The sequence below is a fragment of the Camelina sativa genome, chromosome 16, assembly GCF_030686135.1.
Source record: "Camelina sativa cultivar CO46 ecotype springtype chromosome 16, ASM3068613v1".
In the NCBI taxonomy this organism is placed as follows: domain Eukaryota; kingdom Viridiplantae; phylum Streptophyta; class Magnoliopsida; order Brassicales; family Brassicaceae; genus Camelina; species Camelina sativa.
Window position 1 is genome coordinate 23,613,324 of NC_141895.1, and position 23,218 is coordinate 23,636,541.

General features: G+C 37.1%; 7 protein-coding genes across 15 annotated transcripts; 3 read left to right on the plus strand and 4 right to left on the minus strand.

Moving 5' to 3' along the window:
- Positions 1–184: 184 nt before the first annotated feature.
- On the plus strand, positions 185–5,990 carry LOC104751563 (tetratricopeptide repeat protein SKI3). 6 transcript variants are annotated; one of them, XM_010473519.3, is made up of 20 exons: positions 185–283; positions 385–510; positions 610–933; positions 1,020–1,103; positions 1,219–1,269; positions 1,378–1,470; positions 1,561–1,701; positions 1,796–1,876; positions 1,954–2,198; positions 2,277–2,448; positions 2,580–2,692; positions 2,771–2,828; positions 2,908–2,973; positions 3,070–3,282; positions 3,402–3,453; positions 3,560–3,933; positions 4,033–4,127; positions 4,244–4,486; positions 4,687–5,525; positions 5,617–5,990. In XM_010473519.3, the coding sequence occupies exons 2-20, from the start codon at positions 442–444 to the stop codon at positions 5,808–5,810; spliced, it is 3,507 nt and encodes a 1,168-aa protein (XP_010471821.2). In that variant the 5' UTR covers positions 185–283; positions 385–441; the 3' UTR covers positions 5,811–5,990. The 6 variants fall into 6 exon arrangements, with proteins under 6 accessions (XP_010471821.2, XP_087349320.1, XP_087349322.1 ...); XM_087493196.1 differs by having other exon boundaries at positions 187–283; positions 2,281–2,448; XM_087493198.1 differs by having other exon boundaries at positions 202–283; positions 2,785–2,828.
- Positions 5,991–5,993: 3 nt separating this feature from the next.
- Positions 5,994–6,666, minus strand: LOC104751562 (calcium-binding protein CML39). The gene has a single exon (XM_010473517.3). It carries the CDS (start codon positions 6,550–6,552, stop codon positions 6,073–6,075), a length of 480 nt encoding a protein of 159 aa, XP_010471819.1. The 5' UTR covers positions 6,553–6,666; the 3' UTR covers positions 5,994–6,072.
- Positions 6,667–7,724: 1,058 nt separating this feature from the next.
- On the minus strand, positions 7,725–8,450 carry LOC104751564 (calcium-binding protein CML38). Its single transcript, XM_010473521.2, has one exon. The coding sequence runs from the start codon at positions 8,390–8,392 to the stop codon at positions 7,841–7,843; it is 552 nt and encodes a 183-aa protein (XP_010471823.1). The 5' UTR covers positions 8,393–8,450; the 3' UTR covers positions 7,725–7,840.
- A 218-nt stretch (positions 8,451–8,668) lies between these two features.
- On the plus strand, positions 8,669–12,094 carry LOC147925892 (glutathione S-transferase T3-like). Of its 4 annotated transcripts, none has more exons than XR_015583783.1 (8): positions 8,669–9,133; positions 9,520–9,581; positions 9,674–9,784; positions 9,878–9,922; positions 10,098–10,157; positions 10,240–10,287; positions 10,399–10,459; positions 10,615–10,753. XR_015583783.1 is itself a non-coding variant. In XM_087490439.1 (8 exons), the coding sequence occupies exon 8, from the start codon at positions 11,041–11,043 to the stop codon at positions 11,959–11,961; it is 921 nt and encodes a 306-aa protein (XP_087346565.1). In that variant the 5' UTR covers positions 8,993–9,133; positions 9,520–9,581; positions 9,674–9,784; positions 9,878–9,922; positions 10,046–10,157; positions 10,240–10,287; positions 10,399–10,459; positions 10,615–11,040; the 3' UTR covers positions 11,962–12,094. The 4 variants fall into 4 exon arrangements, 2 of the variants coding, with proteins under 2 accessions (XP_087346565.1, XP_087346566.1); XM_087490439.1 differs by having other exon boundaries at positions 8,993–9,133; positions 10,046–10,157; positions 10,615–12,094; XR_015583784.1 differs by lacking the exon at positions 10,399–10,459 and having other exon boundaries at positions 10,615–10,727.
- A 1,180-nt stretch (positions 12,095–13,274) lies between these two features.
- Positions 13,275–16,213, minus strand: LOC104751565 (uncharacterized protein At1g76660). Its single transcript, XM_010473522.3, has 3 exons — positions 15,481–16,213; positions 13,818–14,916; positions 13,275–13,728 (listed from the first exon to the last, which is right to left on the minus strand). The coding sequence occupies exons 1-3, from the start codon at positions 15,517–15,519 to the stop codon at positions 13,556–13,558; spliced, it is 1,311 nt and encodes a 436-aa protein (XP_010471824.1). The 5' UTR covers positions 15,520–16,213; the 3' UTR covers positions 13,275–13,555.
- Positions 16,214–17,219: 1,006 nt separating this feature from the next.
- LOC104753880 (UDP-rhamnose/UDP-galactose transporter 1) lies at positions 17,220–19,669 on the minus strand. The gene is made up of 5 exons (XM_087493199.1): positions 18,934–19,669; positions 18,631–18,815; positions 18,332–18,532; positions 17,858–18,019; positions 17,220–17,772 (listed from the first exon to the last, which is right to left on the minus strand). Exons 1-5 carry the CDS (start codon positions 19,067–19,069, stop codon positions 17,413–17,415), a joined length of 1,044 nt encoding a protein of 347 aa, XP_087349325.1. The 5' UTR covers positions 19,070–19,669; the 3' UTR covers positions 17,220–17,412.
- A 1,865-nt stretch (positions 19,670–21,534) lies between these two features.
- LOC104751566 (12-oxophytodienoate reductase 1) lies at positions 21,535–23,166 on the plus strand. The gene is made up of 4 exons (XM_010473523.2): positions 21,535–21,739; positions 21,836–21,976; positions 22,075–22,382; positions 22,473–23,166. Exons 1-4 carry the CDS (start codon positions 21,657–21,659, stop codon positions 23,066–23,068), a joined length of 1,128 nt encoding a protein of 375 aa, XP_010471825.1. The 5' UTR covers positions 21,535–21,656; the 3' UTR covers positions 23,069–23,166.
- The last annotated feature ends 52 nt before the right edge of the window (positions 23,167–23,218 follow it).

The following is a 23,218-nucleotide window of genomic DNA, read 5'->3' on the forward strand; positions in this document are numbered from 1 at the left end:
AGTGTTGTTTGTAATCACTAATCATCATAAACCGAGCAGGCGAGAACTAATTAAGATTTTATTAAACCGTGTAAATGAAAATAACCGAGATTAAACCGATAAATCAAACCGGGTCTTAGAGACTTGGGCCGATGGGCCTAATAATTATTCTAGGGTTTAATAAGCAGAAATAAAAATACAGGATGTGATTTTGATTTTGATAGTATTACAAGGGTCAAATAAAAAATTGCTAGCTTGGTTTTTTGTATCTCTGCGACGCCGATGATTTGTTTGCCGGTGAGAGGTAAATAAAGTTAGGGTTTTGAATTTGTTGAGAGATAGAGTAAACAAGAAGGAAGAGATTCACATGTTTAATCATTCCCTTCTTACCTTTTTTCACTTCAGATTGAAAATTATTCTCTACTCGTTTCGAAATCTTCGATCTTTTCGTTCTGAATTGGGATGGAATTGGAGCAACTTAAGAAGTCTGTAGAGGCGAACCCAGATGATTCTTCTCTACAGTTCGAACTCGTAATTTATTTTTGTTTTGATGATGAAATTTAGTTCCTTTTACTTATGGGTTCTCTTGCTATCTGGAAAAAATTGAAAATTTTGATGATTTGATTTCAGGGTTTGTATCTGTGGGATAATGTTGGAGAATCGGAGCAAGCGGCGGAGCGTTTTGTGTTGTCGGCGAAGTTGAACCCGAATAATGCCGCGGCGTTTAAGTATCTAGGGCATTACTACTCGCGTGTGACGCTTGATCTCAATCGAGCTGCTAAGTGTTACCAGAGAGCAGTGTTGATAAACCCTAATGATTCTGATTCCGGAGAAGCTTTGTGCGATTTATTTGATAGACAAGGGCAAGAGATTTTGGAGATTGCTGTTTGTCGTGACGCTTCTGAGAGGTCTCCTAAGGCTTTTTGGGCGTTTTGTAGATTGGGCTACATTCAGGTTTTGTTCAATTGGCCTTCTCTGTTTCTGCTGTATCTTTTATTACCTTGTTTGATAATTATCTATGGCCATGAATTCTATTATAGCTTCATCAGAAGAAGTGGTCTGAAGCTGTTCAGAGCCTTCAACATGCAATTAGAGGTTATCCTACCTTGTCAGACTTGTGGGAAGTAATTATCCTTTTCTCTTCTCCCTCCAGTTATTTACCTTTTTCATTTCATTGTTTTTTAGTCTGTTACGGAATTTGACAGGAATCTTTGTTTTTCTTTGTGTCTGTTATTGCAGGCTCTAGGCCTGGCTTACCAGCGACTTGGAATGTTTACTGCTGCTATAAAGGTAAATTATACTGTTTCCTTCTTCTTTTTTTGTGTCTTCCCAGTTTCTTGAAGTGGTTTGAGTTTTTGTCGGTTTTCATTGTGACTTTATTTCTCAATGATACAACAGGCGTATGGCCGCGCCATTGAATTAGATGAGACCAAAATTTTTACATTAGTGGAGAGTGCAAATATCTTTTTGATGCTTGGTTCATATAGAAAGGTAAAACCTTTGTAACCACGTCTATTCAAAATTACCTCTTTAGAAAGTTTGTCTGTGTGGCTCCAGAAGTCTCATATACTATTTGAATAGGGTGTGGAGCTATTTGAGCAAGCGTTGAAGATTTCACCTCAGAATATTTCAGTGCTTTATGGTCTTGCTTCTGGATTGCTTAGTTGGTCAAAGGAATGTATAAATTTGGGCGCATTTGGATGGGCAGCTTCGTTGTTGGAGGTTAATAACACGACACTCTTGAGATGTTTCCTGCTTTCATCCATATTTCAATATATACCTATATGAGAGAACGATTATTGCAAATTCACTACAGGATGCTCGTAAAGCTGCAAAAGAAAGTAGTGAACTGTCCAGCAACATGTCTTGTATATGGAAATTGTATGGAGATATTCAGGTACTTTAGGCTGTCCTTGTATTTTAAGTGTAAAGCTCGCTCGTTAGCTGGGGATCTAATATCTAATTCTTGAGCAGCTTACATTTGCAAGATGCTTTCCATGGTCTGCTGGAACTGAAAACTCAGATTTCACGTTAAAAACATTTAGTGATTCAATCCTTTCTTGGAAAAGCATTTGTTACTCAGCTGCATTGTCAGCCAAAGCTTGTTACCAGCGAGCTCTACACTTAGCCCCTTGGCAAGCTAATGTTTATACTGACATAGCCATAACTTGTGATCTTGTTTCAAGTTTAAGCAATGACTCTGAATCTTCAAGTTCTTGGTAAGATTATACTAAACGTTACTTGGCATTTTCTTAGTTTTTGATGCGCTCCCTTGTAATAGTTGACTATTCTATCAGGAAGCTACCAGAAAAGATGGCTCTGGGAGCATTACTGCTTGAATGCGAAAACTCAGAGTTCTGGGTTGCTTTGGGTTGTATGTCTGATAATAGTGCTTTGAAACTACATGCTTTGATCCGGGCATTGCATTTGGATGTATCTTTAGCCGTTGCTTGGGCTTTTATGGGTCAGGTATTGTATTTAACATTTTTGTCTTTCTGGCTTTGTATTGGATATCCTAGCTTTACCAGGAATTGCATTTTTGCTTCACCTATGTTAATGACGTCAGATACGATTTTCCTCTTTTTGATTGCATTAAACAGATCTTCAGGGAATCGGACGAAATGAAATTGGCAAAGCAGGCTTTTGATTGTGCTAGAAGCATAGATCCTACACTTGCGCTACCTTGGGCTGGCTCAGCTGATACTTATGCGAGGTAGTTGCTTTTTATGTGAAAATATTTCTCATGTCTTCGAAATACAATTTGCCCCCCATAGACTAATTAACACCTCAGGGAGTCAACATCAGACGAGGCTTTCGAGAGTTGTTTACGAGCTGCACAGATATCACCTGTAAGTGCTGCTTTAATTGTGGTTTACTTACATGTAAGTGTGATGGTTTTTATGTGAGGCGTGGTATCATTCTGTCCAGCTTGCGGAGTTCCAAGTTGGTCTGGCATGGCTTGCTTTGCTACAGGGAAATATATCATCTCCGCAGGTATAAACACATGTGTTATATATCTATTATCTACACAGGTTTTTATTTAGTTATCAAGTGAGTTAAATAACTCCCGCTCCTGAAACTATGTTGCAGATTTTTGCTTGCATTGAGCAGGCAGTGCAACGCACCCCTTATTACCCTGAATCCCATAACCTCCACGGGCTAGTTTGTGAGGCAAGAAATAATTATCACACTGCCATTGCTTCTTATAGGCTGGCACTAGCTGCAATGAGTATTTACCCCGACAATTCAGTGAAATCTCATGCTGGAAAAGTATCTATGAACTTGGTCAGGTCACTCAGCAAGGTGAGATGCCCACCCTTCTTTCCGTTAACATGTCTTTTTGAAAGCTATTTTTAGATTGGGTATAATTCAATAGTCAAATACAAATGCAAATATTGTACTCACTTAAACTATTTGTGCAGGCAGGACGATTCAAAGAATCTGTTATGGAATGCACAAATTTGAAGTCAAAAGGTTTGCCCTTAAGATTGTTCATCCCCCTGTTTGAAGACTGGGGTTTAATGCAAATTTGAGGCTAATGTTAATAAATTTACTAATATCTAATCAAATTTTCCAAAAGGTTTGCTTGATGCCGGAGGTTTGCAAATATATGCTTTCTCTCTGTGGAAGATTGGTGAGAATGATTCGGCTCTCTCAGTGATTCGAGATCTGGGGACTAGGATCTCTACCATGGAAAAACCCTCAATAGCCTCCCCAATCAGTTTCATCTGTAGTCTGCTCTATTGCATATCTGGGGTTGATTCTGCTATAACCAGCATCCAGAAAATGCCAAAGGATTTCTTCCAGAGTTCGAAAATCAGCTTTATAGTATCTGCCATCCATTCTCTTGATCAGAGTGATAGACTTCAGTCGATTGTTGCAAGCACTCGTAACTATATTACATCACAAGAAGAAATAGTTGCAATGCACTATTTGATCGCACTCAACAAATTGGTGAGCCTGTTGATCTCGAATATCATGTTGGCCCTTTCATTTCGAATGCTGTATTTGTTTAAACTCTGGATTATAATGACACCACTCTGGATATTGCAGCTGAAAACTGGAGCAGGAGATTTCCTTGGATTTGAGAAGGGGATTGCCCACCTCCGAAAAGTTATTCATATGTACCCTCATAGTAATTTGATAAGGTGAGTTTTGATCAGTACCAGAGGTTAAATAAGCTGATCAAGCGCGCTATGTTTTAACTGTGTAATGATATGTTGGTATATAATCATAACTTGGAAATATGATTTTTTGGAATTAGGAACCTGCTTGGATATATTTTGTTAGCTGGTGAAGGAATGAAGGATGCCTGTACTGCTAGTAGATGTTGTATCATAAATGTCTCTGACTGTGTAAATAAGGAAGGTCTGAAGTCCGCATTGGAGGTCCTTGGTGGAGGATCGGTTGCTTGCAATGTAATTGGCAATACAGCTCCAAGGTTCTCATTTCCAACATGCCATTGTCAGTGTCTGAATGCTCCTGTTGTTGTTGTGGAACTGCAAAGGTATTTGAGAATCTTTCGTCACCATGTTAGCATTTTCAAAATCTGAATTGATCAACTCTCACTGATCCTTTCATCATCTACAACTCAATTTTTGATACATGTGCTCAGAATCTCTCGTATATGTTAGAGAGCTAAGGGCGTAATATGTAGAAAATTTTATTTTCACTATAACTATTAAATGATTGTTTTCCAATTCGCAGATTCTTGCATCAAGAACCTTGGAACAGCGGTGTAAGATACTTGCTTATTCTGAATCTCGTGCAGAAGGCACGTGAGCAGAGATTTCCTCGCCAACTTTGTAGTGCTATTGAGCGTCTAATCTCTGTGGCACTCTCTGATGAGACATGTTCGAAGGAAGGCGAATATCAAAAGTTCCAGCTTCTGCTTTGTGCTTCTGAGATCAGTTTGCAGAAGGGAAATATAGCAGAGTCCATTGGCAATGCCCGGAAAGCTTCTTCCCTTTCGCTTCCAAGTAGCTACCTATTTCTAGGACATTTGCAACTTTGCCGTGCCTATGCGATAAAAGGGAGTACCAGCAACATGCAAGAGGAATACAGAGCGTGTTTGGAGCTCAAGACTGACTTAAATATTGGTTGGATATGCCTGAAGCTCATAGAATCTCAATATGATCTGGAACCTGATGCTAACTTCTTAGAGATGAGCCTACAAGAATGCTCGAGCCAGAAGAAGAATTCATGGAAAGAATGGATGGGTGTATATAGCTTAGCTCGTGGCTTAGATTCCATCGGGAAAAAAGACTTTTTCTTAGCAGAGGAATTTCTTGCACAAGCTTGTTCGTTGTTTAATTCAGAGAGCTGTCTACTTCTCTGCCATGGTGCTGTCTGCATGGAGCTGGCTAGACAGTCTAATGACTCGCAGTTCCTCTCACTGGCTGTAAAAAGTCTTAGCAAAGTTCAAGCGAGTTCGTTGTTTCCTTTGCCTATCGTGTATATATTAATAGCTCAAGCACATGGTAGTCTTGGCTCTAAAGAGAAATGGGAGAAGAATCTTCGTCTTGAATGGTTCTGCTGGCCACCAGGTTAGACTGCAGATGTCCTAATGTTTATCTTTTCGTATTCCACCAAAACTTTGAGCACAACTGAAGTTTTTTTTTTAATATTTTTGGACAGAAATGAGACCTGCTGAGGTTTACTTCCAGATGCATATACCCGCAAGACAATCGGAAGACAGACCTGAAACCGCTTCAGGGATTGAAAACTACCAAAGCCCTGAGAAATGGGTGACTAGGGCGATTCACACAGACCCTTCTTGTCTGAGATATTGGAAGGTCTTGGATAAGCTTGTTCAACATGCCATGAGCTGAGAACTATAAATTGAAATCCAATCTGTTCTGTTATATTTTTTTCTCTTGTATGATGCTTTGGCATGTAGTTGTTGTGTAACACCAAATAGAAACACAATGAAATAGGATTCATGTACATTGAAACTGAAACAAGATGAATTTTTTTTTTTAATGAAGTATGATTTTTTGGATAATATAAAACAAGTTTTTGGATATTGCTTGCAAAGCCTTATTTACACAGCCATATATCAAACAAAAACTGTAGAAGACGAAACAACAAAGCTTAAAGCATCATGAGGGCAAACTCATCAAAGCTCAAAACTCCATCAGCATTGAGATCAAAAGCTTGAATCATATCTCTGCAATCATCAGTGGTTCTGGACTCACCTAGCTTCATTAGCATCATCTTCAAGCTTCCAGGGGTAATGCAATCTTCACCGTCAGCAATATACATTCTAAAAGCTTCCATTATCTTCATCTTCTTCTCTTCCTCTGTGAAGTCATCGTTCCCTTTGATAAGCTGAGCAAACTCATGAAGATCCAACATCCCATCTCCGTCTATATCAGACAGTTTAACGGCAGCCTCGGCTTCTTCATCAGACATTTGCTCTCCCATTGTCATGAAACTCTTCTTAAGCTCATCAGCAGAGATTCTACCATCTCTGTTTGCATCCATGTAAGCAAACACAGCCTCTAGGTCTCTGTTCTTGTCTTCTAAGAATTTCATGAAAGATGAAGAAAGCTGACGTTGAATATTCTTCATTTTGAAAAGAAAAAGAAATGTTGCAGGTGTTGTATGTGTGTTTACAAGTATGGTTTCTTTCTTCTTGATTTAAGAGTTGAATGAGAAATGGTATAAAGTGTTTCTATATATATATATAGGTGTGTTTCAAGTCAAGAATAGTAATAAGAAAATAGAAATTGAAACGAATCAAACGTGGGAGATTCAGACTAGTTCTTTAGATCTAGAAAAATAAAAACATATATTATTAGTCTTTAGATCTAGAAGAAGTTGTATTATTAGTAGGTCTTCAGATCTAGAGGAAAGAAAATATTAGTATATCCTCTGTTAGTCTGTTACAAGGTCTCATCCCCATGTTTAAAACACGTTTTCTTCTATTCAGTCTTAAATTTAGGTAGTAGTATCAAGAAAGGGTGTTTCTGTAAATATAAAATATTTTACGACTGTCATTTGTTTTTTTTACACTAATCATATGATCATATCTATAAATGAGAAGTATGAGTCTTAATGTTTTAACATGGCTGGCTTCTCAGTACTCTATAAATTTGTTTTTTACAGTAAGCCCGAAGAAGTTGGAGGCACACAAGATGATTCGAATCAAATCCATTTTTGTTGAAAGCTCCACATTCATACCTACTTGGTTGATTTAATACGGAAGGTGTCAAAAATCCTACCAATGAATTAGATTGGACTTAATGTAATATAAATGTACAACCTAGTCAATGTGTTCATAACCAATTGATTTCGAATTTAAACCCCAACTCTTAACATATAAACATAGTATCAAAAAAAACTAAATGACATATTGCTCGATATTGATATTGACCATCGGATAACAAGATTCGATTCAAGATGGACCAACAAAAACCATCATCTCGACTAGTAAAATCTCAACGTCATAACTCTAATTAATTGGTAATAAGGGCACGAGATTGATTGGTAGGGATGGGATCTTTTTAGATTCCTCAATTGTTACCGTTACGTGAATATCTGACAAAAGGCTCTCGTTATGAATCTTGTTATTATCATAATATCGATTTGCACATGCTCACCTTTTGTCTTGAATTGTGAACTTCAGGGAATAATATGACTAGGCCAGAATTTCTTAATGACTATGATGGTCAAACCTCAATGGACTCCATAGTAGATTGACCCTTTCCTGTGAGACTCTAATATGACAAAGTTTCAAAAAAGGTTAAATAACAATCGTGTTTATTGCGTCACAAGCCATTAACATTATATACAGTAGAAGATCAAATAAAAGAACAACAAAAAGACAATATAGGAGGTGATAATAACTATCATATTATTAGCGCATCATAAGAGCAAACTCATCAAAGCTTAAAACTCCATCAGCATTGACATCAAAAGCACTAATCATAACTTGACAATCATCGGTTGTTCTTGACTCTCCCAGCTTCTTTAGCATCAGCTTCAAGCTTCTTGGTGTAATACACTCTTCACCTTCTGATCTATACAATCTAAACGCTTCCTTGAGCTCCATCTTCTTCTCTTCCTCTGTAAACTGATCATCATCTCTTTTGATAAGCTGAGCAAACTCCTCGAAATCTAACATCCCATCTCCGTCTGTATCAGACAGTTTGACCGCAGCTTCGGCTTCTTCATCGGACAGTTCCTCTCCTAGTGTCGTGAAACTCTTTTGAAGCTCTTCCGCAGAGATTCTACCGTCTCTGTTTGCATCCAAGTAAGCAAAAACAGCCTCTAAGTCTCTGTTCTTGTCCTCAACATTGCTACTGCTATGCTGCTGTATATCTCCGGCTGAATCTTGCCTCTCCGGTGACAGTTTCCGGCAGAACTTCTTGAAAGATGATTGACGTCGAGTATTATTATTATTCTTCATGAGACAAGTTTTGTATAGGTTTCTTATTTTTGTTCTCGAATTGGAAAGTGAATGAGAAATATATAGAAAAAGGTTTGAATGGTTTATATATAGGTGTGTCTCGTCAAGTTGTGATAATGACTTTGTTGTGTATTAGACGTGGGAGATTAGTGTTTTAGATATTTATGACATTTTTAACGAGTTCTTTAATAGGTCCACCATGTTCTTTGTTTAAAACACGCTTTTTCTTCCTTTACAATTGGATTAAGACGAAGAAATAGTAACCAATACAATATAAGACTATCCTCATCGGCACAATTATGTTGTTTCTTAGTTTGTTTCTTAGGGGTAGATAATATTAATTATTGAAACCTAAGCTAAGAAATGCAAGATTCGTTTCTTATTTTAGGATTGCAAGAAACGTCTCTTGCTGGACAAGTGTCACAAAATCAGTGGGTCGAGTTTTATTTGGGACGAAGGGGTTTAATTTTTTTTTTCATCTCTCTTTCACTTTCCTTTTTTCTCTTTTCTCTCTCTCTCTCTCTCTCTCTCTCTCGAGACTTTTCGCGATTTCAGCTTGAATCTCTTCTTCCTTCGATTCCGGAAACTGATTGCTTCTCTTCCAGTTGATTCCCACGGCTATTGGACTAGGATTTGGCCGCGATTTGGTTCCGGTGAAGCAGGGGGCATGTGATTCCGGTGGTGAGCGATCCGTCGAAACCCTAATATTTGGGGAAGATTCAAGCCATTCGATTTGTTCAGGTAATTGTTCTTGCATGTCTAGTAATTGTTATTTGTTTATTTGAAAATTGTCTCAATTTTAATTTAATTATGTCTTTTGTTTGTGAGACAATTTCGGTTGATCTGGGAAACTTAGATTAATTTTCGGTGAAGTGTTTGTAACACTTCTTAATCTCCTCATCTTATTATTCACTGATGAAGTTGTTGTTGGTGAATTTTGATTAATCTCTTTGTTAGATTCTCATAATAGATTGAATTGGGTTTGTGTATCTGAAACCGATTGAATCAAAGTTTCTTCCTTTACGTTTTGGATGCCAAGGAGTTTTTCCCTTCTTACTACAACCCTAAGAAGAACAATCAGGTTGGGAAACCTAATCAATTTCTCTCTGCTGACGATTTTGCTACAGCCAAGAAGCAATCAGGTGAAGAATTTGAATCTGATGCCAAGAAGGATGATAATACCAGGAAGGTAAAAATAATTCTGTTTGTTGTTAAAGCTTTAAACTTTGGTTAAATGTGCTTGCTTTATATTCTGTTTTATTGATGTTTTTGTTATTACAGAGAAGAAACAATTATAGCCAAGGGAGGAGGAGGTTGACTGGGAGGATTTCTAAGGCTCAAAGATAGGATAGTATTAGAAGAACAGTGTATGTTTCTGACATTGACCAGAGTGTAAGTTTTTATTAGTACTCTCTGTTAAGGTTGTGTGGAACGGATTCTAGTTAAGTTGCATCAATGTATAACAAATCTGTTTTGTGATTTTAGGTGACTGAGGAGGGTCTTGCTGCCTTGTTTAGTAACTGTGGACAAGTAAGCTTTAAATTAATGTTTGTTATATATCTTTCAACTTAAAATATAGTATTTTTTAGGTTGTGTGACAAAAAGCTCTATAGGGATACTGATCAGAAGTTATACTAATCATTTTGGTTTCAGTTTTGAGTTTTGAATTTTACTTTGGATATCTACTGTGTTTTGGTTAATTCAGTCAGAAGATGAAAGGGAGATGTGCACAAGGACAATCTACTGCACAAATATCGACAAGAAGGTAAATGCTGAACTATCTACATAGAATGTATACATAATTTTATTACTGTCTCCTGTTTAAAGATTTTTTCCTACGAGTGCAGGTTTCTCAAGCTGATGTGAGAACCTTCTTTGAGTCTGCATGTGGTGAGGTCAGAACAGAACCTATACTACCTCATCTCTCTCTCTTATTTGTATAATTAACCTGAAATTTTCTTCTAAGGAGTGAATGTGATGATTAACTTGTTAGATTCTCATAATAGGTTGAATTGGGTTTGTGTATCTGAAACCGATTGAATCAACTCTTTTCTCTCCTATCACATTGTAAGTTGGTTGTTGGTTGTTGTGTCTTTAATGAATCTTTACACAGTTGGTATTAGTTAAGACTCATGTACTTGTAGTTATGCTTTAATGGATGTCATGTCTTTACATAGTTACTAAAACCATTTCTTGTTTCTTGTTTTGTGAGTTTCTTTTAGTTGAGCTCAAACCAATCACAATTAAGGCGACAAGGAAACAATATTTCAACCAAATCTCCGAAAGAGGTAAATATACACCTAACTTGTTTATATTTAAATTGATTGCTTTGTTTGTTTGGTAGTTTCTTTTTTCGGATAGTGAGTTATAGCATGTCATATCAGATTTGTGCTCCTATGTGTACTTCTTTGTGACTAGGTAGTAATTATTCTTAATTGGTGGTTGTTCTTTCATTAATGGAAGTGACTAGGTTGTGTATTCATTGTGTGTTTGGTGTCGAGAATTAATTGTAACTCCAATATGCTTCACTTTAAAAACTAAGCTTTTCTTGATCTTAAACCACAAACCCGAGTATCTTCCAACCATAAACCATTCTTCGTTTCTACACCTCTCAAGCATAAACCACTCTTCTTTTCTTCTTTGCTACTATGGAGTCAGACCATGAGCTAAACCAGTCCACAAATTTTGTGGGACTTATGAATAGTCAAACCATTTCTTTTGATTCCCTCTACCCAAATATACCTACTCTGTCGTCTCCACTTCCTCTCTTTAGTTCCCAAGTCAGTTCCGCAGCTTCCCCAAGTGAAGACACAACACCTTCCCCAAGTCAGTTCCGTAGGGAGAGAAGGAAATGGACACCTTCTGATGACCGGATTCTCATTAGCGGGTGGTTAAACACCAGCAAGGATGCTGTGAAAGGCAATGATCAGAAGGGCAAGACCTTCTGGAATAGGGTTGCTAAGTATTTTTCAGATAGTCCTCTTTCTGATGGCAATGAGAAGATAGGGCCAGTTCAGTGTAAACAGAGATGGTCTAAGATCCAAGATACGGTGGGGAAGTTTTGTGGAACATATGCTGCTGCGGTAAGGGCTAAAACTAGTGGTCAGAATGAAGATGATATACTGAGGACAGCATATGATATGTACTATAACATTTATCAGAAAAAATTCGTTCTTGAGCATTGTTGGTTAGAGTTACGCTACGACCAGAAATGGTGTGAGAGTGTTAATGGTAAAGCACCTGAAGTAACCAACAGGAAAAGACTCTTTGATGATCCTACACAAGCTTCAGCTTCTCAGACCGGCGGTAATATAGATGAGCCAACAAACACAAGGCCTATTGGCAGAGACGCAAGTAAGGCCAAACAGAGGAAGACTCATACAGAAGCGAAAGAAGAGAAGGCTTTGAAGGAGTACCAAGGCATGTGGGAAATCAAGAGGGAAGAATTGCTGCTGAAAGAGAGATTGTCAAAAATGCAAATTCTTGACAGTTTGCTGGCCAAAACTGGACCGCTTACTCCGAAAGAAGAAGCTATGAAAGAGAAGCTGCTTGACTTAGTGGATGATTAGTATTGTTGAGTCTTGTTGAGTCTTGTTGTGTCTTCTTGAGTCTTGTTGTGTCTTGTTGTGTCTTTGATATATAAAATAATTTTGAATATTTTAAGATATTAATTATTATTTTACTATATTTATTATTAAGAAACCCTTAAATTTGGTTCTACCAATAATCAACAAAATTTTCCTTAACTCTTAGCAAAGTTTCTTCTCTTTTTTTTCTTATTAAATATGCCTTAAGAAACAACTAAGAAACTAAACCAATGAGGATAGTCTAAAGACCACACCGGCCACTTGTTTTTGACACTTGCATTGGACACGAGATCCGAATTTTTATCGGTGGGCGCTTGGAAGCTTCACCTCTTTTATAGTCTTATCTCTGAACAAGAAGAAGAGAAGAAGAGAAGAAAAAGAAGATAAAAACGTTTGTATTGACTTACGTGGAAGAGAATGATTGATTGATAATGAAATATAATCTTCCGCAAACCGAGGCACTCTTATTTGCACATAGAATGGAAACAGTTGCCAATATTTAACAAGTTTTTTTTCTATTGCTTGCAGTGATTTTCTTATAGATTTTTTTTTTTAATTATTTTTACAAAACCATTAGGTCATTTGTTCGTGAAATTATAATGGAAATAAGAAGTTTTCAATATTTATTATATTAATAGGATTTTTTTTCCTTTTCCATTGTTGAAAATTTTGAAACAAATATAAAATTTAGTGCCTGAAGAAGTGAAATTGTAAAGGTCTTTATTTTATTCACCAAATTCTAAAGTCGCTCTTTCTTTCTATAATTAACTTTATTTTATTAATTAAATAGGGGTTAACGGTCACAAAACGGCCGCAGACCAAAGCATTTAAGGCAATGTTTCCTTAATTAAAAGACTAATTCGATAGATTAAATTCTTAAGCAAAATGAAACTCAAACGTAAGCAACGTCGACAACCCAAAATCTAATCTGGCCCAATAATATTGACCCGATCCAGCAACATTCTAGAACACGGGAAGAAACTCATCATACCTATCAGAGATACAGAGACTACTTTAACAAATGTTTTGAAAGTTAACGACTTAACGTGTTACTGTTTTGTCTGTGTTTTCTAGTAAAAAACTTTTTGATTAAAAAACCTCCATTCCAATTATAAAGTGAATTAGAATTTACTACTTGCAATTTTTTGATTTAACATACAAAATTTTAGTGTAAACACAATTATCAGAGCATGTCAATGTTCTCACAACAATGTCAATGTTCATATAGAAAATTAAGAATTATCTTAGCCTTAGGTCCTTAACAATGCATAAAAGAAGAGAAGAGATCGCCTAAAGAACCTCAAAACAGATTACTGCAATTAGATAAAAGATGGGTCTTACAAAAAAGCCATGTCAAACTAAAAAACAAGCATTCACTTTCTCACTCTTGCTCTCTTATATATATAACATCATTCTTCTACTAAAAAACCATCTGTAATATATATATTTTTATATATCTATATATACTTAGAAGAAAAAAACCACTAGATTTCTTATCTCAAGAGTTAGCAGCTCCCATTTTAGAACTTAGAAGACCTTAAGAACAGAGCTGGCTTTGTTGTTGTTGTTGTCTTGATCAGCCTATCCTGTGTCTGTTCTCTCTGCTTTCTCTTAAGCTTCTTCCTCTTCGGTATTCTACCTCTGCATCAGAGCTCGAGATGGGATAGCTTCTGCTTCCTTTTACAGAACCCACTCTCGATAATAGAGCCTCTTCATCCGCATGGATGCGCTGGTTTCTTTGCTTGTGATCTGAGCCACACAATAATGATACAATTTAGCACACAATGAATGATATTTTCTCTGCAAAGAGACTTAAGATTTAATGCGACAATACTCACCTTTGTAGCCATTTGATGCCTTTGGTGAATGAAAGTCCACAGCTTGTGAATCAAGATCAGCTTCAGATTTGGGGCTTGTTTGACTCAGCAAATTTACTTCTCTTCTAAGCAGCTTTTGTCCATCGCTTGGAGAGTAAGTCGCTTTGCTAAAAGAATCATCCATCACATCAGTGATCTCTACATACTGACTAGTTGTGATGATTTCATCTGCACTAAACCCAAAAGAAGCCCTGTAAGCTTCCAACTCCTCCATGTCTTGCTTGGGACTTCTGTTCTGCCTATTCTGGTTCCCGTTTCCATATCCATTTGAAGGATACACATCTGAATCTTTCGACACGCTTAACCTTCCACCATTTTGAGGAACCGAAGGGTCGTGATCCAGGTAAAACTTGGCAAAAGTTTCAGGACAGAAAAAGTTTGACTCCTGCAAAGGTGTTGAGACACCATTTGTGTCATACCCAAAGGTGTTGCCAGAATCACTCCTTGAGCATTTACCATTTTGAGGCGACAATAGCCCATCTCCGGAAGCACGAGAGATTGGTGATCTAAGAGCACTGGCTGGACTTCCGGGATAAAGAGAATACGTAGCCTGAAGATCACTTGAAACATTGTAATGACCTTTACCAGAGGAGGAAGTCAAGAAACGAGCATAAGGTACATCAGGTGAAGAAGGAGCAGTCAGACGTGCAAGCTCTGGAGGAGGAGTGAAAGGAGCAGTCGATGGCTCGGTAGTGAATCTAGAGAAAACAGGCGGTGAGACCAATTGAGTCTCATGAGCATATGGTCCAGTGGCATACATACTCGATGAAGGACCTCCAGGAGAGTTTGCAGCCAGGGATAAGTAACAGTTTGGTGACTGAGCAGTTGAAGGAAGAGCTGAATTGGTGAAAGAAGCAGGAGAGGATGGTGGAGCTAGAAGTGATAGATTGATTCCTCCAGTAGCTTGGTTATTCAAGACACCAGCTTGATGAGCTCCATTAGGTTGTGAGGCTGAGACATTACCACCTTCCGGAATGCGAGATGCAGGTACAATTCGTTTTCCGCCTTTTTGTGACTTGAAGCATGAGAACACTCCTAAACAACCTCCCCACCTTTTCCTCTGGTAAAAGGACACATACACACACACACACACACACACTTCAGTGTAATTATTAAGATCAATGAGCTAAAACAGGTAAAAGAGATCTGGAAAGTAAGAAGATAAGATCACTGCGTCGTATAAGTGAATCAAGCGTTTCTACAAAACCATGACTATGGATCTAAAGTTATGCTCTTTTAGAAAAACGTAATCTTAGAAGCTTACACGCATCGAATCTAGATCAGAACCTCAAAAAAAGCTTGAATTTTTAATCTAATTGAATGAGAAAAATGTCAGCTTTTAATCAATTTCTCAATTATCACTTGCTGCGCAACACTGTGATAGAATATGATCAGAGGAGAGACTCAACATAAAACCCTAAATAAATAAATAAAAGAGCAGATTAGTGTGAACAGAGTTCGGTAGTCAGATCTAAGTAGCAAGAGAGAAAGAAAAAAGAAGCAACTTTCCAAAAACTAAAACTTTAAAATCTGAAACAACTTAGACAACCATGGCCCATGGGAGACAGAGTGAAACTAAACCCCAGAAACAGGAATTCAAAAGGAACAGAAGAGAGAAATTAACCTGCTCCTGCTGAAGAAATCTATGCTGCTCTGAACCCATTAGCAGGTGTGTCTCTGTTCGTCAGAAAATAAGCACTGAGGTTTATTATTCTTCTGAGTAGGGTTTTCTCAGGTCACAGAGGACGTAATCATCTGTGGGTTTGCTTCAATTTTTTCTCACAATCTTCTTCTACCCTCACTGATACGATCCAGACAAAAAAAATTAAAAGATTTGGGAAAGAAAGACAAAGTTGATATATTTAAGTGGAGTAAGGGAGAGAGAGATTAAGAAAAAAAAGAGGAAATTTTTGAGAAAAGAAGAGATGTAAATAAGGAAATCTGCACTGATGCAATCGGCATGAAAAGATGATCCCTTACGATGGAAAAAGCATTTCTATTTTAATCAGAATGTGACTTTACCACTATGAATATGATAGAGAGCAAAAAAAAAAAAAAAAAAAAGATAAAACAAAACACACACACACACACACAAAGCTCTCTCGCTCAAGCAAAACACAAAACAAAAAGGAAAAGTAAAAGAAAAAATAAAAAAGAAAGGAGAAAAGAACTCTGTTAATAATGTTAAATCTCTTCGGTTTTCACACTTTCTGATATTGCAAAAAAAGAAGAAAATTTTTTAAGAGTTTTGGAAATTTAATTGGTACCTCATTTTGGGAAAAAAATGAGGTTTAAGTCGGTCATTATATAGGTAAATTACTAATTAGACATCTAATTTAAACCCTTACAAAGTTGATTCGATGAGCACGTGAAGGACGTTTACTACTCTACTAATAAGGGTTAAGGGAGAACATGTAAAAGTCAAATTTTTCTAGTATTTGCTTTTTTGGTTTGGTCTAAAAAACACGTCCAACATCAGTGTATGTATAACTGCTAAGTCAAGCGACCACCATTGAGGTTTAAATAATAAATGCAATGACTTATCAAGAACAACAAGATTGCTGTGATTATTTTGGCTTTGGAAGTTGAAAATACAAATCTTTCATTTATAAAGATTTTGGCCAAACAGAAAAAAAAAAAAAAGAAGAAATATGTGAAGATTAGAGACCAAATTTTTATCAACTCGGATTAAAATTTGTTTTAGAAAATATATTTATTGATAAAATTTTCGGCAATTGAGAAGATTAAAAAGAAAAAGAAAAAAAAAAAGGTGATTCTTTTCTCTAAAATTTTGTTTTGATCTTTTATGAATTGTCTATAGGTTTTGAGGGTTCCAATAAAGACATTAAAGCAGAGGAAAAAGAGGGCCTAGTAATAGCATGGTACCTAGTTGTAGGATTTGGATCTTTTTTGGGGTCTGGTTTCATATTACTGGGACCTCCCCAATTCTTTCCCATCTTACTTAACTCAGTAACTTTTTTTTTTTTTAATTATTTTTACTACCACCATCCAGTAAAACTTTAAACTTTTCATCCCCAATCCAATCACAAATCTGTAAACAAAAATTATTTACAGCTCCCAGTGAAATAACCCTAGCTTTTGTTTTAATCATTCCCTTATAGCTTTAAACCACATCACATGTACGTTCTTGTATTTTTTAAGCACGCATCACATGTCCTGACTCATGACCTGAGTTATTATGCTCGTTTCCACCAAATTTATAACATTTGGACACTGGTCACTGTTAGAAAATTTTATGCCATTGAATCATTCATATAACAACAAAAAGATCTGTTTTGGTAATTCTAAGGGTTATATTAAATGAATAAAACTCACATGGTTCAGTTGACATTTCTGTATTACTTTATAGAACGAACATTCACTATTTAAGATGGGTCTTGTACTTTTAAGGAAAGAAGGATATATGGGCTTTCTAAAGGCCCAAAATGATCTAAAGTGGAAAGAACAAAGTGAAAATGGCACACAAAGGAAATATTTGTATAAAGAATCAGTTTCGAACGTGTAATTTGAAATGGATGATAAGCACCACACACTTTTATGGTTTAGTGTCACCGAGCTCAACGTCTTTCAAGTCGATATGCTCAACTCCTTCTTTGAGTAGCTTAATCTCATCTTCGGTCATACTGTTTTTGCCGTGTGGCGTTGACTTTGCGTTTCTCTGTTTCTCTACATCAACCGCCCAACTATAGATCACCATCCCAACAATAGCTATGGCCATCCCGGCGATGTTCTTGAATGTCATCTCGGAATCAAAGAGAAGCCATCCTAATGTGAGGACGCAGACTGTTTTCATGTGGCCTAGAACTTGGAAGGATGTAGCTGAGAATCTTCCGATGCAGAGATACTGACTTATGTTACAGAAAACAGCTAATGCACAGGACAGAAGAATGCAGAACTGCAAAATTTAGAGATAAGAGTAAGGATTTTGTGTTTACTTTCGAGTCATCTGAATCTTAGAGAAGTTGAAATTTTTTACTTACGATGGCACCGTAAGTCATCTTGTAAGTAGATATGAATTTGCCGCTCAAGAAATAGTCAACAAAGGGGCCAAAGATGAGAAGTGAAATGGCTTGGATTGGAGCTGTTTTGCTCAGCAATTCAAAAGATCCTACTGAGTACTTCTTTTGCAGAGAACCTATTGACTGTTACCAAAAGAAAAAATGAAAATTTATCAGCCAAACACTTGACACAACACTTTCCAGAGGACAAATGCCCTTTTAAGGATTCCAGCAAGTACTAGAGAACTGTGCCTCCCAGATTAGTTTATGAATTCAGATCTGGGACTGGGAGGCCAAACATACAGATTATACATAAATCGAGATCAAAGGGAAAAAAAGGTTCCCTTCCAGATCCAAGAAAAGTTTGAGCCTTTGCGTTTAAAGAACGAAAGAGAGATCAAAACAAGCAAAGCCAGATCTAACATAAAGAAAGGGATGGTGAGAATCAAAACTTACAATCTGCTGGAGAGATGTGGAGAAAACAGCAGTGCATGCACAGATGAAACCTTTGGCATTAACTTTGACATCAGTGACAGTACAGATCCCAACACCAATAACAACAACCATAACAGAAGCTTTCACTTCTTTACAGTAATGCTTGCTATGTATAATCCATTCCAACACGCATACCACCGGAATCATGCTCAATTTCGAAATCTATGTGAGCAACAACAAAAATAATCAAAATCAAAAATCAAAACGAAAGATCTTTCAAACAGAGTAACAGAAAAGAGTCAAAAAAGAAAGAATTTTACTTGGTAGAAGCCAACAGAGTTGAGCATAAGACTAAAGTTCATAGCAGCAATGGAGACGTTAGCAACAATGGAGAACCAGAGAAGCTCCCAAAGAGGAACATGCTTAGAAGCTGATAGTCCTGTAGCGTTTGAGACCATACCAACAAGTGCAGTGAAGGCGAAGTGAAACCCCGTAAGAGTTGTAGCTGTGGAATAATATTATAATAAAGAAATCATCAGAGTCGTGAAAGTGTGAAGCTAAAGATGGGAGATGTGTAGATCAGAATCAGAGAGCGAGAGAGAGAGAGAGAGAGAGAGACATACCAAAGCCAAATCCGAAACCAGAGGAGGACATGAGCTGTTTATTAGCCATGATGATTCCGACGGAGCTGATTACATTCATAGCCCATGCTCCGACGTCAGACACCGGCGATTTCTTCTCACTCTCAGTTTTCTCCATTTTCTCTCAATTTTTTTTTTTTTTTGAAAATTGAACACCACCGACACTATCAGATCCGGAGATCTCGATTTGATTTTTTTTTTTTTTTTTTTTTTGAAAAACCCTAAGTGCAAGCGAAAACGAGATCTGAATCTCGATTCTCGCCTGCAGATTTCTAGTGAATCAAACACGGAAGAGATGAGATCTGGGAACAAAAAAAGAAAAGTCGATTCACGCCGTGGAAGCGGCGAAGAAAAAACACACACTAACACGTCTCTCTCTCTATCTCTCTCTTTCTCACACACACACACTCTGTGGTACTACTTATGGTTCACTACTGCTTGACTCGTCGTCGCTGGATATAATAATCTCACAAGCAAGCTTCTTCCACCATTGATGCTTTCCTTGGATTTGTATATTTTCCTTTTTTTTTTTTTTTTTTTAATTCATATCTGAAGATTTCGAAATTATTATTTTTTTAGGTATTAAATTTATGATTATTCCGTTGACGCGTGTCGTTTACCATATTTGACCTTCTTCATTTCTCTTTTGGTCCACTTGTTATTATTTCAGGATGAGTTTCTGTATAAGGATTATTTCGTCTTTTATACCCCCTTTGCTAACGTCGTGCTTTTAATCTCTCTATATATCAACGACGTCTCTAATAACAACAGTACTTACGTCTTATATTAAGCCACTCGGAACTGATTACAGCGAAATTTTAACGGTAATTAAGACGTACTTTGGATTATTATTTATTTACTTCAAACATATCATATTTAATTTAATGTACATTGGGACATATCGATTAACAACATTTTCTAACATTGTTTGAAGATCTAAACTGAAAAAAATATAGCATCAAGCCATATCAACGGCTTAGGAGTTAAGCTTTCACACATTTTATAATAAACCATGATTTTCGAATTAATAATAGAAATAATCACAATTTCCCATTGGTCACAGACTCACAGTCACACCGTCACACTCAAGCCAAACATTTTCGAGACTAAATTATTGAGTTTGTCCTTTGTTCCAGCTAATGCTATTTGATTCATTACCGTATCATTTAAGTTCCAATGGGGAAAAAAAAAAAATCATTACCACAACAAAAATATACTCTAGTTTTTGTAGTTGTGTGTGTTTAATAAATAGTTTAAGAAATAATGATGGGTCTTAGTAATTTTTCCCATATGCAAATAAAAATGGACAGCTACTAATGCATTATAAGTCCTTTTAAGAGGACAAAATCTGCACAACGTAGCCTGTGCCTCAACACATATAGTAATGAGAACACATGATCTCCAACACATTTGTCACAAAAGAGCTTTTTTCATGTGAGATTCCAACATCAATCATTGTCTTATAACAATCCCAATTCACATTAATTTCCCCTAAATCCCAAGAAAAAAAAAAGAATTTTTTTTTTAACATAATTGAAGTATGGAACACACAATTAAGGGTATAGCATCAACTAGGAACACTTGGCTTTGAGTCATTAATAAATCCAAAACTTACCCTCATTTTTTCTTGTAATTTTTTGGCGATATCAAGTAAATCTGTCCTATGCACCCTTCAATAAGACCAAAAAACGTTGCGATGATTACATTAATGAAAGGATGAACAAAAAAAAGGAGTAAGGACCGAACACTTTTGCACCGAGAAGATCCATGTCACAAGATAAAGACTAACACTGAGATCCCTGACGTGCATCATAGGCTTGGCGGCGTTGTGCTAAATCACTTAGCAGCAACTTAATAGGCCTCTCCCAACACCTGAATAAGAACCATACTATTTGAAAGAAAAAAATAAGTGTACCCAAAATAACAAAACGGTTTAGGCTAACAAGTGTTACGAGTTTTTTTAAGACTGGGCTGATAACATAAAACTTAAGGCCCAAATCTGATTCCAATGATAAGAGCTGTGTCACTTTCAAACTGTTGCAGCTGTTATTTGGGATTGAACACCTTTGTTTTCCTAAACTAGTCAAGCAAGGTGGGCGGGACACATATACACCCAAAATGGTTGGTTTCTTATATCTGTTTGATGTGATAATGCCGCAATTTAGTGTGTCTTAATGTCTCTTCTAATCTTCCATTTGAGTCTCAATTCACATTCTTTCGACTCTTTTACTATGTTGCGCAGAAAACAAAAAAGCAGAGCATATTATTGCCGGTGGTCAAAGTTTCGTAAAGTCAAACCAAAACAAAAGAAGTGATTGAAACCATACGAGGCCCCATTTGTTATGTTCCGTATAAAGCTCCAACGGATCAAAAAAGTCGAATCCGAACTGTATGTAGATGATAGGGAGGAACAAAGGAAAGAATAATATAGGTTAAGTTCAAAGTGCTCTCATGTCGTCAATGCATTCGTCATCATGAAGAAGTAAATATATTCCAAGTGGATGGGTTTATAAGGGTCCACAAATGCGTCCTCAATGACGTCCACGTTCCTTTATAGACGAAATAAAGACTCACGTTCCTACTTCTTTTGATCAATCAATGTGTATAAATATGTGCCTAGATATATCCATTATCCTCCACAATCCAAGGAAAAAAAAAAAACTTGAAAGTGGTTTCGAAAGAAAAATCAAACAAAATCCGAATTCATGGAAATGGAAAACGCAGTAGCAAAACAGAGTATACCTCTTCTCACTCCCTATAAGATGGGACGATTCAATCTTTCTCATAGGTAATATTTTTAACTTGTATCCTTACTTTGTCGTTTTGATGACTTGTGTGTTGAGTCCTTACAATAACAAGCTTGATTCGTTTTGTTTCTATATAGAGTTGTTCTGGCACCACTGACGAGACAGAGATCGTACGGAAACGTTCCTCAGCCTCACGCTGCCGTTTATTACTCTCAGAGAACGACTCCAGGAGGTTTTCTCATCACTGAAGCCACCGGAGTTTCAGATACAGCTCAAGGGTAACTTAAAAGTTCTTCCTTTTTGATTAAAGACACCGTTTTTATTTGTGGGTTTTTGATGATCTTACCACATTTGTGTGATTTGTTGATCTTCAAAGGTATCAAGATACTCCTGGGATATGGACTAAAGAGCATGTGGAGGCATGGAAGCCAATCGTTGATGCTGTTCATGCCAAAGGTGGTGTCTTCTTCTGTCAGATCTGGCATGTTGGCCGTGTTTCTAACCGCGGGTTTCAGCCAAATGGACAAGCTCCTATCTCTTGTTCCGATAAGCCATTGATGCCTCAAATCCGCTCTAATGGTATTGACGAAGCCATGTTTACTCCTCCAAGACGGCTAGACATCGAAGAAATCCCCGGCATTGTCAACGATTTTAGGCTGGCAGCAAGAAATGCTATGGAAGCTGGTAAGCAAAAATCCAGATTTGGGAATAATTCAAGAATCTGAATAAATCATTTCAAGATTCTTATCCTTTGAATGTTTTTTTTTGTTGCAGGCTTTGATGGAGTTGAGATTCATGGAGCTAATGGCTATCTGATCGACCAGTTCATGAAGGATACGGTGAATGATAGAACTGATGAGTACGGTGGATCATTGGAAAAACGTTGCAGATTTGCTTTAGAAATAGTTGATGCAGTGTCTAAGGAGATCGGACCAGACCGTGTTGGTATCAGGCTCTCTCCGTTTGCTGACTACATGGAATCCGGAGACACTAATCCAGGAGCATTGGGGCTTTACATGGCGGAATCTCTGAACAAATACGGAATCCTCTACTGTCATGTGATTGAAGCCAGAATGAAAACAATGGGGGAAGTACATGCATGTCCTCACACGTTAATGCCTATGAGGAAAGCCTTTAAGGGGGCTTTCATCTCTGCAGGAGGTTTCACGAGGGAAGACGGGAATGAGGCCGTGTCAAAGGGAAGAACCGATCTCGTGGCTTATGGTAGATGGTTTCTGGCCAACCCTGATCTGCCAAAGAGGTTCCAAGTTGATGCACCGCTCAATAAATATGATAGACCAACGTTTTACACTTCTGATCCTGTCGTGGGTTATACCGATTACCCTTTTCTTGAATCAACAGTAGCTTAAAATTGTTATCAACAATGTTGTGTGTTTCCCTTTTGCTTGTAAGTTTCTCTATGCTTGAGGTCATTATAGTCTTGTTATAGTTTTTCTTGGATTCTAAATCAGGAACTTATCCCACAGTGGGGAAACTGTTATCTACCTCAGACAATAACC

What these genes read in the sequence shown, in the direction of transcription:
- LOC104753880 (XM_087493199.1), bottom strand. Translation starts at nt 19,069, where the DNA reads ATGGAGAAAACTGAGAGTGAGAAGAAATCGCCGGTGTCTGACGTCGGA. An exon ending in TGGTTTCGGATTTGGCTTTG is followed by an intron (nt 18,816 to 18,933) that starts GTATGTCTCTCT and finishes ATTATTCCACAG; the next exon opens with CTACAACTCTTACGGGGTTT. An exon ending in ACTCTGTTGGCTTCTACCAA is followed by an intron (nt 18,533 to 18,630) that starts GTAAAATTCTTT and finishes TTGCTCACATAG; the next exon opens with ATTTCGAAATTGAGCATGAT.
- LOC104751565 (XM_010473522.3), bottom strand. Translation starts at nt 15,519, where the DNA reads ATGGGTTCAGAGCAGCATAGATTTCTTCAGCAGGAGCAG. An exon ending in GATTTCTTCAGCAGGAGCAG is followed by an intron (nt 14,917 to 15,480) that starts GTTAATTTCTCT and finishes TCCTTTTACCAG; the next exon opens with AGGAAAAGGTGGGGAGGTTG. An exon ending in GGCATCAAATGGCTACAAAG is followed by an intron (nt 13,729 to 13,817) that starts GTGAGTATTGTC and finishes TGTGTGGCTCAG; the next exon opens with ATCACAAGCAAAGAAACCAG.
- LOC104751566 (XM_010473523.2), top strand. Translation starts at nt 21,657, where the DNA reads ATGGAAATGGAAAACGCAGTAGCAAAACAGAGTATACCTCTTCTCACT. An exon ending in CGATTCAATCTTTCTCATAG is followed by an intron (nt 21,740 to 21,835) that starts GTAATATTTTTA and finishes GTTTCTATATAG; the next exon opens with AGTTGTTCTGGCACCACTGA. An exon ending in GTTTCAGATACAGCTCAAGG is followed by an intron (nt 21,977 to 22,074) that starts GTAACTTAAAAG and finishes TGATCTTCAAAG; the next exon opens with GTATCAAGATACTCCTGGGA.
- LOC104751564 (XM_010473521.2), bottom strand. Translation starts at nt 8,392, where the DNA reads ATGAAGAATAATAATAATACTCGACGTCAATCATCTTTCAAGAAGTTC.
- LOC104751562 (XM_010473517.3), bottom strand. Translation starts at nt 6,552, where the DNA reads ATGAAGAATATTCAACGTCAGCTTTCTTCATCTTTCATGAAATTCTTA.
- LOC104751563 (XM_087493194.1), top strand. Translation starts at nt 442, where the DNA reads ATGGAATTGGAGCAACTTAAGAAGTCTGTAGAGGCGAACCCAGATGAT. An exon ending in TGATCGCACTCAACAAATTG is followed by an intron (nt 3,934 to 4,032) that starts GTGAGCCTGTTG and finishes TGGATATTGCAG; the next exon opens with CTGAAAACTGGAGCAGGAGA. An exon ending in ATGGTTCTGCTGGCCACCAG is followed by an intron (nt 5,526 to 5,616) that starts GTTAGACTGCAG and finishes ATTTTTGGACAG; the next exon opens with AAATGAGACCTGCTGAGGTT.
- LOC147925892 (XM_087490439.1), top strand. Translation starts at nt 11,041, where the DNA reads ATGGAGTCAGACCATGAGCTAAACCAGTCCACAAATTTTGTGGGACTT.